At 32.3% G+C, this 16768-nt stretch overlaps 1 protein-coding gene across 1 annotated transcript in view; it reads left to right on the top strand.

The window, feature by feature from the left end:
• LOC147070885 (G protein-coupled receptor moody) overlaps nucleotides 1–16768 on the top strand; it is a 139327-nt gene that overhangs the window by 66695 nt on the left and 55864 nt on the right. The window contains exon 2 of the mRNA XM_085948726.1: nucleotides 14798–15036. Within this exon, the coding sequence (XP_085804852.1) occupies nucleotides 14798–15036 (239 nt within the window). The remainder of the gene's footprint in view (nucleotides 1–14797; nucleotides 15037–16768) is intronic.

The raw sequence follows: 16768 nt of genomic DNA, 5'->3' as shown, positions 1-16768 counted from the left end.
GTAACCTTAAAAAAGTTACCTCTACACTACAAGGTGACGTACTAATTGCGACAAATTTTAACTATTGGCCTTTTTTACGTCGGTTAGTAATTGAAGTAATAGGCATCTACTTTGATTTAATAAACAAAAAACCGATTGCCAAAGTAGCTTGATTTAGAAGAACGCTGATAAGTGAGTATTAAAAAAGGCCAATAGTTAAAATTTGTAGCAATTAGTACGCCACCTTGTAGCATAGAGGTAATGCACGGACGGGGCGTAAACCCAGGAGATGCAGGGTTCGATTCCCTGCCGGGGTGGCTTACTTTTTTCAAAAAGATTTTTTCTATTGGTTATAATATATTTTCTCAGAAAGTGTTTTTCAAAATTATCTATCTTAAATAATTATAATGGTACATTCTTTAATCTTGTGAATTATTCGTTGAATAAAAAAAATAGTTGATTATAAAGATTTGTTAGGGAAATTTATAATCAAAACTTTAAAAATTGCATGGTTTCATAGTTTTTTTTAAATGTCCTCAAAAAATGCTGTTTAAAGTTTCCAATATAAATTAATACACGTTATTTTACACATATTTCTAACACGGTTCAAAATTAAATCACATACAACAAAATTATTACGGGTATTTTGACAACAACAATTATAACGATTATAGCATAATGAAAACAACTGAATCACTAATTTTTGTTGTTCTTATCATATCAGAAATACGGTGATAGCCCCTGTTAAATTTTACCGTCCTAACCATTCCCTATTTTTTATATTTTACTAATAATATCCACTAAATTAACCAGCCTTCAGGGATTGGGCCTATTCTGGCGGTCTCATAACAAGGAGTGGCTGCAACGCAGACAATATTAATGTTTTCCTTAATTATTAATAAGCGACACGTTGTAGGTATGCATTGAATGATAAAATAAATTTTGGGTTAGTTATACATATTATTTCAAACTATTCATACAGTCTGAAAAAACACGCTATTTTATAAAAAATATACCTAATTTTACTTAAAAACAGTTATGTTAAAACGAACTAAATGAAACATTACAAAATGTTGCCTTAAAATAACCATTGGTTTATTGTTTTCTTCCGGAACCATTTTACAACGCTTTTAATAGCTCGTATTCTTGTTTGTCCGGTGGTTATTTGTCCAGCACAAATCTTGCAATCGATTTTTAACTAACTTCCCGAGCTAGGCATTTGAAGCTTTTAGAATAGGGGAAGAGCTACAATTATTGGCCAGTTAAGGATTTTTTTAACTTTGTTAATTTTTTGTAGACACATATCATTAGGAAGGTGAAATAAAAAAATATTATTTGTTAAATTGTTTATTTATTTATAATAATCAATTATCAGAACATTTAAAAAAATATATTTTACATCATAAAAAAATGATCAAAAAAAAGGCAGAAATCTACAATTATTGGCCACTTTTTTCAATTATTGGCCACCAAAAAATGCAATTATTGGCCACCCCGAAATTGCTGTAATAACATTATTTAAACAAAAATTAAAAAAACAGTTTGTGTAATATTATGATCACACATCATTATTAAGTGTTCAATCAAGTACTTAATGCAACTTTATCGTCATTTTATTAGACATACGTAACATATTACTTAAAAATACAAAGAACACATTCACATTGAGTTACAGGGAGATAGGCATATTTAATTAAATACGTAAAGCTTGTTGGAAATTGATTTTAAAAATTTAAAAGAAATATTATACCTCCCTGATAGAAGTTAACAAACAACTTGACGTAGCATAAAGGATAAATGAGAATCATTGAAGTTTTCTCACAGTAGGAACAGCATACATAACTTTTCAGTAGAGGATTTTTGCGGAAGGAATTTTAGTGTGCTTCTTGGTATTTCAAATCTTCTTGTTACTGAACGCAAAGACTCTTCACTATGGTCTTTCATATACTCTATTGCTTCTTTTATTCTTCAGTTCTTGACTATATTTCATTCGTTTATTTTGATGCATTTTTATTCTGGAACAATCAAGAAAAAAGTTTCTATTATCGGCCATCAAAACTACAATTATGGGCCAGGTGGCCAACATTTATCTACGAATGTCAGAGAAATATAATAAAAACAAAGATGATTAATAATACTGTTAAAACACTATTCAACTAATAAAAATAAATGTAATACTTTACTAATTAGTCACATATTCTATTATTAGCAAGGCCGGCCGATAAAGGAAAATCGACGTATTTTGGAATCAGTTATTGGCCACCATCATAATATACCTACCCACCTATTTTTTCCAAAATATATGTCTAATGATATATACATAAACCAAATACATAGATACTTGTCAATTGGATTAGCATTTTGTATGATATTAAATGTTTAACATACCTTTTAACAGAAGTCATGTCCTTGTACAATTTACAACAAATCGCACTTATTTCACGGTTTCGCTCGAACTGTCAGATAAAAATGCGGTTTTGAGGTTGTTTTATAATGCTAAAAGTAACAATTATCTGTTTTACCAACGGAGGAACAATTGACGAGATTTCTTAATAACTGAACAGATGGCAATGTTGATTTAATATCTTAAAAAACTAGATTTTATCTGCAAGTGGCCAATAATTGAAGCTGGCCCATAATAGTAGCTCTTACCCTATATCAGAACACGATGCCAATGCATTCTTTTAATACGATTAGCCACCTTTAAGCAGAATTGAATTCATTTTCAGTTGATTCTGTTTTGTATGGAAAGTTATTTCAGAAAAATCCGTAAAAAGACTATTATTGGTTTCTAAGGGGGTGGTCCTAGCAACTAAATTATTAATATATACGTGCGTTACTATGGAAATCAAAATGAAATGTCAAAATGACATTTCAGTATTCTATATTTGTTTGTTTGTTTTTTATTTACTTCATATCAAGTACAAGTTTGATCATATTGAGCATAATAATTCAACAGAAAATTTAAAAACGTTGTATAGGTATAAAAAGTTCTTTTTATCTTGTAATTATTGTTTATTACATTATACTGGTAAGCGACTTGGTGTACATATAGTCTATAAAACAACCAAATCTGATAGTGTGATTTGCAATTAGGTAGATATTACTTTTAATCATGACAATCCTAAGATGTATAAAACACGTATTGAAAATATTATACACATCTAGTATTGTGATGTGATCGAATGCGTATATATAATTAGAGAGATGCACTATACTTTGTGATTCATCTAATTGAGGTGATAGTATACACGAAAAGTCATGATGCCTTATTTGCTTATTAATTAATCTCTCAATTAGTTTAACATATTCGCGTAAAAGTAATTCGAATGAATTTGTATTGGATTGCTTTTAATAATAAAATGATATTAAAACTACAATCTTCTATTATAATATTCATCGTCAATTTCATCGTATCCGGAAATTTGTACGTAAACAGTTCACCGCAGGACACCTATTCGTGCGCCGCAGTACGTGAAACATGAGTTCGTGTAACATTTAATCAAATGACGAGTTCTTCATTGAACATTTCACCGTGGGGTATATTTGTACGTATGCTACAACATGTGGTGAATTTTATGAGATGTCTTTACTAGGTTCGGTTAGGGTTAATCTAGTTGGAACAATACTATTTGCAAACATCGCCGCATTTTGTAAGATACGTACAAATGTATTGCACGGTGAAATGTTCAACCAAGAACTCGTCATTTGATAAAATGTTATACGAACTCATGTTTCACGTACTGCGGCGCACTAATAAGTGTCCCACGATGAACTACATACATACAACTTACATGTAACCCAATTTCATACGTATGTTTAAAAAGGTTTGAGATGTCTTTTAACAAATGACCATGTTTTTTTTGTATTACGCTATTGATAGGAAACTCATTTATGTGTAACTTTTTTTTACGACATAAAAAACATTATTTCTAGTCTGTAATTGGAATCCTGGGTTCGAATGCGTTATGTTGTCAACAGCTGATATATTGTATAGTCAATAGTGATATGTTGTATATGAATGCCTTATGTTTTACCTGTAAAGCTATGTATTTATCGTAGTGTATGTACAAAGCATTATATTCTCGAAAATTCTATGAAATTAGATTACAATGTATGCTTCAAAGGATATATAATATATATATATATATATAGCGTACATACCGATGATGCTTATAATACTATGTATAATACCTATGTAATATTAATTTTACATCAGTATTAGAGGGGAGTTTACATATTCTAGAGAATAGATATTATAAGCCAGACATGTCCAACTTCAAGTAGGCTGTGACCTTATCACCATGCCCCCCACATCCTGAAGCGGGAACCCCTAAGGTTAAAGGCAGTTTAACGCTCTACACTCTACAATAGCGTTTTCCAAATGGTGTTCGAGGTCAAATAAAATTCAGTATATTTTTAGCGATTTTTTAACACATCGAATTATGAAGTTGTCGAGTATCAACACACAACAACCAAAAATTGTATGGCACAACCATATATTTTTAAATGGTAATAACCCCGAAGTAAGTACCCTTTGTGGAGGTCATACCTATCACTAGTGGCGAAGGGTGGAGGTAGGCTGTTTCGACATAAATAGTGCACACTAAACTTTGTTAGTCATACTTATTTGTTTTCATTGAACTAAAAATACAATTTGCAGATGATGCTGGTTAGTTTTTAGAATTCAATTAAACCCTGTGTAAACCAAACGATAATAGTTTAGGTATGCTATGGGCGATCCGACAAAATAGCGACACTTTTTCAGTCATACTTATTTGTTTTCGTCGAATTAAGAATACATATTACAGATGGTGGTAGTGCATCTATTAAAATTAATCAATCCCTGGCCAAACCAAACCATAATCGATGAAATATATTTTTCCATCTATAAAATACTTAAAATTATGAGTTGTTTAATGGTATAATTTGAAATATTTTATAGATAAACGAATATTTTTTACTATTATCGAGTATGGCTTAGATTAGGCAAGGTTCAATTGAATTTTAATTAACACCCTACTTCCACCCTTCACCACTGCCTACCACACTCTCACATTATTATTCTCCAACTTAAATAAACATGTTACTTGACTGAGAACACTGAAGTGTTATAACTTAAATAATAACATTTGTCTTTTAACATCACAAAGAAATACTCAATTTTCCATTTGTCGTGAAAATGATAAATTTCGATCTTTAAGGGGCACAAAAAATAATATTAATCCACTGATGGAAAGAGACCTTTAAAATACCGCAAACTTTTTGAAGGATGAGAAATGAGCTGTATGGCTGACATTGTTAATTTACGAGAATACTTTACTTACACCAATCGAAATGTGATATCATATTGTGCGTATCTAGTCCAGTGTTGCCAACTAACTACCATTTTTTGGTCATCTAGCCCAGTGCTCCGCAACCTTTTCCCACCCACGGCACACCAAAAGTATTCCCAGAATTCCGCGGCACACCACACGTAAAACAATTTATACACCAAAACATGGACCCCACATCCTGAAGAAGGACCCCAGGCCAAGATCTTTGGCGGCCCCCCTATCTATAGCTTAGGTTGAAGACAGCGTGATACTCTAAAATAGCATTTTTAAAATAGTGTTCGAAGTAAAATTAATGGTATTGATTTTATGTTTAGCAATTTTTCGTATGGTAATATTATATTAATATAATTATGGTTAGTTGTCGGGTTAGGAATAATTATTTGTCGAGTATTGACACAATAATAATAAATTGTGCAGGCGACTTTTTTGGCTTAAAAATGGGAGCTGAACTGCGGTAGTTTTGTCGGAAATCCGAGGATATTTTTTATTAACCGAAATCCAGAAAATAACCAATGGAACATCGGCGAAGTACAGTTTTAGCGTCCTGTCATTTATCAATTCAACAAATTCCTCTCGAATTTATAGGAAAAAAGCGCTTCTATAGAATTTTCGGCATTGGTTGCAAAAAGGTTTCGTATGCAGTCGCATTGATTGTATGAAAGTACTGATGAAATTTCTTTTGCAGCAAAGTTAAATGTTTTTGAGACGGATCCAAAATTGATTGCTTGTTTTCAATGGTGGTCTGGTAGTTCCTTTGGAACATTTGTAGAGATCCTTGTCTTAACTCCTTCTGCCAAAGTTCGAGTTTATTTTTGAATTCTGCTAATTTATCAGAGCACGTCAATATATTTCCATTCTGACCTTGCATTGTTTTATTAAGTTCATGCAGGTGCTTAAATATATTACCAGCCATGTACGCAGATTTGGCTATTGCACCGCGGCACACCACCAGTGTGCCGCGGCGCACCGGTTGTGGAGCACTGATCTAGCCTATCTGTCGTATATGGCAGTGGCGAAGGATGGAAGAAGGCTGTTAAGATTTGTCGTAAATAGTGCACAATAAACTTTGTCGGTAAACACGTGTGTTGCGTTCATTTACATGTATATGCAGTGTCCAGAGACACTGGTGTCGACACCAGTGTCTCGTGTGAAACGGCTCTAACCTTTGGCAACATACACAATCAATAAAAAACTAGAAATATTACGGATGAGAACGAACCATCAGCTAAACGCCGCCGTTAGACAAATGAACGATTTCAGCGATGGCATGCTCGGAAAAGACAGGAGACTCTACAAAGACTCCGCAAGGGTGATGCAGCAGCTAACAGATAAATAATTGAGTCTGAAACACCAGAACAAAGACATTAAAATAGAACACACAGGTAAACGTACCTATAAGAATGTTGACAGGTAAATACTTGCCAGTAATATTATATTCAAATTTAAACTGTATTCTCGTAAAAAAAAAACCTCAAACATCTAACTAATGTGTTTACCCCATCTGACATATTTTTGTAAATGACAGCTGGCAATACTGCCATCCACAGCAATATAGTCCAATTTGCAAAGTGGGCATTTCAATTAATAATAAAATGAAAAATTATCAAAGAGCGTGTCGGCTAATCCAAGTCAGGCGAACGGGATAATTCTTACTCACATTGCCTACCAAATTGATAATGTAATTAGTAAGGACATGCCAAAATGACTTCCGGACTAGGTCAGTTGAAGCTGGTACACGTCTGGCTTAAGGATTTGGGGTTTTATCGGAACTAGGTCGAGGTTTTCCGGTACTTCTCGAATTAATTAGTAATTTTAATCAAATTTAATTAAATTAAAATAAATAAAATAATTCATTAAACGACTCTATCTATCATATCTATCTACTTTTAACTGTATGCAATAAATCACAGTTATATTAACGGCCCACATGCTCAGCGTAGGTAAAAATGGAGCTTTTATGCTATTTTCAAAGCATGATCCTGGACATTCCTTAAATAGATAGATAATCTATTTATATAATTTTGAAGCCTTATTATCCTTTATATTTATTTTAAACATTTGATGACTGCATTAAGTATTTTTATTACATAAAATAGTATTCTTTTAAACCTCTCGTATACTTCATATTTCGGTACATCCAAGTGCAATGGTGTTAATATTTTTTAGCTTTATTAATTTTTAAACGCATTTATAAAACCATTAGTAAAATTTATGTCGACATTTTTATAGTGAAATATTTACGACAAAAAATTATATTGATAATCTCTGTGATCACAAATTTGACAAGAATTAGGCATTTTATTATTCAAAAAATGGGCAAGATTAACACATTTGAAGATAATGCTAAAGATAATGATTATAAGCTATATCTTAGACTATTTAAATGTGATAAACATTCTACGAATAATGTTTGCTTTATAATAATTATTGACCTAAGAATAAGGTAGTATTTTTTTGAAATACGCGATTCCTATTGGCATTTCCCAGTGGTTAAACTACAACATACGGCCGTTGCCATAAATTTACAAACGATAAATGAAGTAGGGAGTAAGATCATATTAACGCGCGTGTTTGAACATGTACAAAATTATATAAATAGATTATCTACAACGTTTAAGAAATGTCCAGGATCATGCTTTGAAATTAGCATAAAAGCTCCATTTTGACCTACGTCGGCGGACGTCCCCCCTTAAACGTTTCGCAATATCAATTTCGGAAAGTTGATGAATCAAAGTATTCCTTGAGAATTATCAGGCGTACATACAAAGATTGGGGGGGGGGTTTAGTACCCAGGTTTGGGTCGTGGCTTACATACTGTGTTCTTATGTAGTACATAGTATTTTCCTCAGTCGAATAAAATTTCCATGGCTTTTTCAAGGATATGATCCCAGTTATCATCCAGAGTACAATCTAAGTATACAATGGAATGTGCTCTTTCTAAGGGCAATTCACTAACTTCCCAGATTCTGACAACTATAATAGCGGACATGCTTATTCCCATATATGTTGTATTTTACAACGTTTTTGTTAGGTCGTATTCTTATTTGTCCGGTGGTTGTTTATCCAGTACAAATCTTGCAATCGATTTTTAATTAACTTCCCGACTAGCTAGACATTTGAAACTTTTAGAATATATCAGAACACGATGCCGATGCATTATTTTAATACTGTTAGCCATATTTAAGTAGAATTGAATTCATTTTCAGTTAATTCTGTTTTGTATGAAAAGTTATTTCGGAAGAAATCCGAAAAAAGCAAAACACTATTATTGGTTGCTAGGGGTCCTAGCAACTAAATTATTAATATATACGTGCGTTACTATGGAAATCAATATGAAATGTCAAAATGACATTTCAGTATTCTATATTTATTCAGTATTTCTATTAAGTACAAATTTTTTTGATCGTTTAAGCTAGTCAATTCAAGTTTATATGATTCAACAGAAAATTTAAAAACCTTGTATATAAAAAGTTTTTTTTATCTTGTAATTATTTAATATTTAGGTTTAGGTAAAAAAAAAAACTCCATTAGGTTAAATAATATGTATTACATATTCTTGGATATCAAAATTATTTCAACAGAAATTATCACAATTTTATTATGCTCCCAGCGGGTTTTTTTATAATGGAAATTTGATTCGTAAACAAATTATAAAATTAAATGAACAAACAACATGCGTAGAAAACTCCGTTAAATTAGGTTGAGTTGCCGTAATTATATACGACACGTGTACTTTCGGTGAAAAAACTTATATATGTAATTTTATATGATTCAATAATTTATTTCAAGGAAAGTTATAAATAATTTGTATGCTTATTTCTCGGCAAGTGTGCGATTTTTTTCTATCTAGACTGTTATAATTGATTTTCGACATGTGTACTAATTGCATAGCCAGTTATCTACATAAACTTTTATCCAGTTTGTGGTATGTAATCGAGTAATTTATTTTGAGCTTCCTTGATAATGGGCTTGTTTACTCGCCATCCATTGAGACGTCGATTGAACCCCACTGGCAATGATAATATAATTCTAATAATTCTCAGCGGCCGTTTTATTTGACGCAGATTATGCAATCGATTCGTCATAAGATTTAAAATGGGATTTCGAAATAGTTCACAACGGTATTATAATAATAATTATCGAATTATACCTACCCACAGTCTTTAAAAAATGCGTATTTCTGACAAATTGAGTATAAAATATTTTTACTTATTTCTTGGCCATGTGCGATTCTATTAGACACTTTTTATTTATTATTTACAGAGTAGAGGTTTATTAACAGAATTTTGTTTTTTTACGAGAAATGACTGTTGGCCACTTGCACAACCTATTAGGTACATACGCTGACTCAAACACAAATTGAAAAACAATATGTGTATTTGCCAGACTTGAACCTGTGAACCACGACATTAAAGGCCCGTTTCAGACGGGACATCGGTGTCGCGCTCGATATAATATATAAGGCCTTTGTATTCGAATAAAGGGGCCTTTGTATTATGTTTATGAATGCCCCAGAGCTAATGAGTCGACGCATAATTTCGCGTTATAAATTAGAACATAAAACTCGCTGCGGTAATAAAAGCAGGTGTATCGGCGGCTTGAGAATGTAGCGGACGACGGAAAAGTGTACCGGACACGCGTTGACTCATTAGCTTTGGGGAGTTCATAAACATAATAATATGGGCCCGTTATTCGAATACAAAGGCCTCCTTATTATATACGAGCGCGACACCGGTGTCCCGTCTGAAATGGGCCAAAAGCCGGCGCGTAAGCCACTTGGCCATCGTGGGATCCCGAAAATATTATCCGAAGCATAATAAAATCCCTACATTTAATATAAAAGAAGCCTATAATATAACCACTGAATCAAAAAAAATACGATTATTATGTGAAATCACTGTTAATTTAAATAATAATTAATTAAGTTACATGGTGCGATTCTATAAAAGGGGTTCGTTGATATGTTTACTAATCACGTTGGTAGTTTGAGGGTTAGGCTAGGTAAAAATTTATAGTTTTTATTTTCTTTTTACGATGAAGGGCCTTAAAACTAGTCAGTGCTTCGAGGCTACACGCCTCTGAACCCGCCAATAATAATTCCACATATCCATTGATTCATTGATTGTAGTATTGCTTTTAAACGGTAACCGGAAAAACAGAACATGATATAATATAATTACAAAATAAGAATAACTTTTTATATACCACGTTTTAAAATTTTCTGTTGAATCATATAAACTTGACAATTTTATGTATTAATAAATACTTTTTTTTGTACTTGATAGAAATACTGAAAAAATAATATAGAATACTGAAATGTCATTTTGACATTACATATTGATTTCCATAGTAACGCACGTATATATTAATAATTTAGTTGCTAGGACTGGACACACAAGAAAAAATGTGTACTGGACAAACAAGAATAAGAGCTAATAAAATCGTGTTAAAATTTGAATAAACAGAACGGTGACAAAATAAAACACGAAGAAACAGAACAGTGACAAAACAGAATAGCCAGTGGAAAAATAAAACATTCATTTTTGTCGTATCTATTTATTAATTAAATCCTTATAAAATAAATATATATAAATATTTAATATATAATATCGAGTCAGACAACGTTATCTACAAAAATGTGTTTTTTTTTTTTGAGATAACGTTATTTTACATTTACGGCTACATGATAGTCAAACAACGTTATGTCAATCTTTTCTAATTTCTTATTAAATCGTCAGTAAAGTTTAACGCTAACTACATAAGTTACCCTTGTTTTCATATTTTTTTAAAACTATCCCTATAAATTTTAACATCATCATAAGCAAGATAAATGTACAATACACAATAAATTATAAAATATTAACATTAGGTTTTAAATGAACATTTCCCTTGTTGAGTTACAAGAATCTAAAATAACGATTTTTGGCTCTCCTGTAAAGTTGCACTTTTGTAGATAGTGTTGTTTGACACTAAGCCCTCGATATAATCTCTGCATATTGGCCATTCGGCGTAAAAACCTCAATGTACCTGGTTGATGTTGATAATCATGCACAACTCCACAGAATTATTAAATTCATTATTTAATTGTACCTAGTCACCCAAATATTTTGAACATATTAAATTGATTAAGACGAGATATTCCTAGCTTGCGAACAACACCGAGCTGAGTCCCGTTTAAGCCCCGGCTTTCCAGCGATTATAAATGCAGAAATTATAAAATTTGATTTTTTTACAGCGTATCGAAACCCTGTGTTATTATAAATCTATACAACATAATAATTACAAGATAAAAAGAACTTTTTATATACTTACAACGTTTTTAAATTTTCTGTTGAATTATATAAACTTGACTTGACTAGCTTAAACGATCAAAAATATGTGTACTTGCTAGAAATACTGAATAATGAAATGTCATTTCATATTGATTTCCACAGTAACGCACGTATATATTATTTAACAGTTTAGTTGCTAGGATTACCCATTACCAATAATGGTATCAAAACAACTTTTCATACAAAACAGAATTAACTGAAAATGAATTCAATTATACTTAAAGATGGCTAAAAGTATTTTTTAAAAAATGCATTGGCATCGTGTTCTGATATATTCTAAAAGTTTCAAATATCTAGCTAGTCGGGAAGTTAATTAAAAATCGATTGCAAGATTTATACCGGATATAGAACCACCGGACAAATAAGAATACGAGCTAAGAAAAACGTTGTAATAAAAATAGAGATACGACAATTTTTTTTATAAAATATTATATTTTTCTTGAAATGTCATAGTTCTGTTTTTTCGTGTTCTGTTTGTTCATGTTCTGTTTATTCATACCCTTTTAAACATTTGAAAAACTTGTATTCTTCGTTAATGACTTTAATATCAGATATTTGGCGTACATACTTACCGCGAAAATTGTACTCGGCTAATGACAGCTTTTTTAAACTTTTAAATCAGCGCAAAGTTACGATAAAATTTTCAGTTGATCATATCCATCAATGTCGCCGTATGAAATATTACCATATTATTACAATACGTACGTAATTGAAAAGTGTACACTTAAAACTTTAACGTATGTTTCAATACACAAAGTTTTCCTCAAAGTTTCGACACGGAATAATTTAAAACTTTAAACGATACAAAATAATAATATATCAAACAGTCGTGTTTATGGGTGCTTTTCCGCAGGGCTGTATTTCATATCTGCCATAGATAATGGAGAAAATTTTGACAGATGAACCTCGCAGATAAATCATGTTTCCCGTCAAAATAATCCGCTATGAGTTTTTGATATCGTTGGGGCGCTTTTTTCATTTATATTCGCGTTTGATTTATTACCAACAAGCTTATTTTAAATGTATCCTGTATAATATTTATAATCACCATGGATTCGGCATGTTTTATTGCATTTACCCCACGTTTATATGTAAGTATAATTACCTTCCGAAACTTCTTTTTTATAATCTTGAAAATTATCATGAACAGAGTGACGCTCGAACAACGCTACCAAATTACGAGATCAAAATTTACTTTGAAAATCAGTCGTCGATTCGCGCAACTTATCGACGTGAGGCGGCTCTCGTGGTGCAGTGCATTAACGCTGGCCTTCCACCCTAGAGTTCTGGGTTCGATTCTGGTGAGGACACAATATTTATGTGTTTTTCTCAAAGCATGGTTGTTTGTGATTGTTCAACGTTACTAACAACCACATTGTACCACAATCACAACCAGATTCTTCAAAAATTAGGCCAGAGCTCGCGTTGCATTAATGGAGAGTATTGTAATCGTGAACAATGTTTTTTTTTAATATATGGACAAGATTTCGTTTCAACAGGATGGCACGTCGCATAGTAGTATACCTAGTTAGTCATCGATTTTAGTTGCAGAGGTTAGTAACACCATTATAATAGTATATTGCCACACAAAATAATTGTAAGCTGTCAAATTGGCCACGTAGCAAATTATAGGTGTATTTCATTCTTATCAGTATATTATAATGTATGCAAGTGATCAACCTACAGCACCTGAGTTCATTGTTGGGGCTGCCACTTTGGAACCCGTGAGCGTTTCCGGGTTTTCTGTCAGTGTGTTTCCTCCCTTGGCCACGGTGTACCGAATCTTATACTCGGTTAGCCGTATCATAAAAATTTGACATAATATATCAACAACAATTCAAAGTAAGCTATTTTCCGTGAAGCATTTCAACGTTACATAGGTTTTAGGTACCTATGTTATAAACCCTAAACAAAATATTTTGTAGAAATCGTAATTGGTGATTAATATGTGGAGCACGATAATTTAACTCTCAACTAATGGTGGAAAAACATTGTACCAGTAATTAATTAAAATAAAACACAATTATAATATTATATAGTGTCCATCCCACACTCTATGATAACATCCAGGGCTGATATATTTTTACTTATTTTAAAACTTTAATTAGTATCTATACATATTCTACAACAAATAAGTATAATCTGTAAATTTATTAGTATAAATAACAACCGATCTCAATGCTACACAGCCATCTGTTTCAGATACAACAGCTTACGGTGAACTGTGATACAGCAAACTGCATACGTATAACAGTGGCGAAAGATGGAAGCAGGCTTTTAAGATCCGACATACATGTGCACACTAAACTTTGCCAGTCAAACGTTTTTGTTTCCATTAAACCAAGACTACGATGTGTAGAGAGAATTTGTTAGTTTTTAAAATTCAATTAAACCCTGCCTAATCCAAGCCAAAGTAGTTAAATGGTCAAAAAATATTCATTATTCCAAAAAATATCTAAAATTATGCCATTAACATTAAACCATACATAGTTTTAGATCCTTTATGGACATAAGAATATTTTTATCGATTACGGTTAGGTATGGACAGGTCTGAATGAATTTTTAAAACTAATCAACACCATCTGTAATGTGTATTCTTAATTCAACGAAAAGAAATAAGTATGATTGAAAAAGTGTGCACTATTTTGGTCGGACCTTAACCTAAACTATTATGGTTTGGTTTAGACAGGGTTTAATTGAATTTAAAAAACTAACCAGCCGTATCTGCAAATTGTATTCTTAGTCCAATGAAAACAAATAATTATGACTGACAGAGTTTGGTGTGCACAATTTATGTCGAATATTAACAGCCTGCCTCCACCCCTCGCCATTGACGTACAATTTACATGTAACCTCGCTTAGAAGGTACCTTCCGCTATCTGCTAACAAGAAGAAGAAAGCAGACCTAATCTGGTATTGTTACATCAGACGTTTCACACCTCAATGAGGATTTTCTTATATTACCATAATTGATTCAACTGAGCTGAAATCTTCTTTAATCTACTCGTGAATGAATTAATTTTATTAATATTTTTATGATTCAGTTTTTTTCCCTTATATATTGTAGGTATATTCATTTTAATAGTACATTTTCAAAATCCATATACTAAGACCAATCTTCTTATTATAATATGTTTCTCTTTTTTCCAGGTTCGCAACGCCACCGCAGTCTTTATAATGAACCTGTCCTGCTCCGACCTTCTTTTCTGCTGCTTCAACCTGCCTTTGGGTGCTTCCACTTTCTGGGCGAGGGCGTGGCCCCATGGACGCCTCCTCTGCAGGCTGTTCCCGCTGATGAGGTACGGCCTAGTCGCCGTTTCACTCTTCACTGTTCTGGCCATCACCATCAACAGATACGTCATGATCGGGCATCCAGGACTCTACCCCAAGTGAGTTTAAAATAATTAGTTAATCATGTTATTATATCTATCTATCTATTTTTATTATAAACTTCCTATTCATAATATGTAAATATTGCAATCCTTCAGCCTTATGTTACTTTACAATACACATCAGAAGCTGTGAGTCGAGATTTCATCTCGGGGAGTGGTGTGGTAACTGATAACAGTGATAACAGATACTATTTTAACTATCGGGGATCCCCTTCGGAAGCATTTATTTTTATACTCACTTTAACATTCGACGATTATAATATGTATTGATTTTTACATATCGAAAGGGGCTCGAGAGTACAACATATTATCCTTCGCGTCAAAAATGAAGGAATGGCGTGGGTTACATTTTAAATATTATTTTTACAAATACAGTTCTACGGGACAGATATCCTCGCATTGACAGCTGTTTTGTGCCGTGTTTTGTATTGCCTAATTCGTGAGGTGACACAAAAGACGCGAAATTTCAATTTTATAAAAATGAATCATATTGTGTGTGTATGTAATAATATTATCATGGTGGTGACAGGCATAATTATTACATTTGATAGAAATGTATTTTCAATAACGAATGCCACATTCTTACATATTCAATGAATATAAAAATGGTTTATTATGTTAAAAGTGTTTTACGTTAAAAAAATAAATAAAAAAGAGATCTTGCGCATCTATTATGTATACACAAGGCTGCTATCGGCAGCTATTGGCGGCTATCACATGTAGTTTACCATATTTATGTGTTGAGGTGTTTAGCGTCTAAGCTGTATAAACTCTCGATCTAAAAGTTAACACAGCCAAGAGAGGTGCTGTTAAGCATAGCCCTTTTTGATAGTTCAGACGGTTAACGTATTGTAACAATTAACCGCCACAATACATAAATTTGATAAACTACCCTCGATAGCTACCGATAGCAGCCTTTTGTATAGATAAGATGCGCTGATACTGTTTAGTTAAGCTAATAAATTAATGACGGAATCTAAAAAATAGCTTAGAACTCATAATTAGTAAAATTCGGCGTGATAAGTATTATACACGTTGTTTAATTAGTAAAATACATTTACTAAAACCATATTGACGCAGGTTCGAGGCCCGTTGGGTACAAATTTATGTTTGTATTGAGAGATTATGACCTTTTTATTGTTTATGAAATATTGTAATTTCCATTTACAGATCTTATTCTTTCGTTGCAATCAGGGATTGCAACACCGGATGAAAATGTTAATACCGGTTTTTTGGTATTTATTATTGAATGGCGGTATTAATACCGGTATTCGTTAAAATAATAAAAAAAACAGTTGTACTTATCAGTAAATATATTTATTCAAATATCCACCTACTTACATTTATTATGTTGACTTAAAAATTGTATTGATCATAATAATTTAGAACTGGACGAACTGGTGATGATTTTTACAAATAATTTCAATAGATTGATAACTTTAACTAAAGCCTAAAATTCAAATGCAAATAAGTCCGGCTGTCCGTTCCTAATAAGATCATATGGGCCTCCACAGAGTCTAAGTTTGTATTAACAGATTTTTTTACGAGAAATGGATGTCAATCATTTGCTCAACCTATTAAGTCCATACTCTGACTCAATACACAAATTAAAAAAAAACAATATGTGTACATGCCAGACCCAGGATTTAAACCTGGAACCCATGACGCAATATTCCGACGCTTAAGCCGCGCGGCCATCGTGAGAGCTTGTATAGTCATCAATAATTGT

This window comes from Rhyacophila brunnea, unplaced genomic scaffold, assembly GCF_057557595.1.
Source record: "Rhyacophila brunnea isolate RB1 unplaced genomic scaffold, BYU_Rbru_1.0 scaffold_21, whole genome shotgun sequence".
In the NCBI taxonomy this organism is placed as follows: domain Eukaryota; kingdom Metazoa; phylum Arthropoda; class Insecta; order Trichoptera; family Rhyacophilidae; genus Rhyacophila; species Rhyacophila brunnea.
Note: the sequence above shows the minus strand (reverse complement) of the source record. Positions and strands in the feature narration are given on the sequence as shown.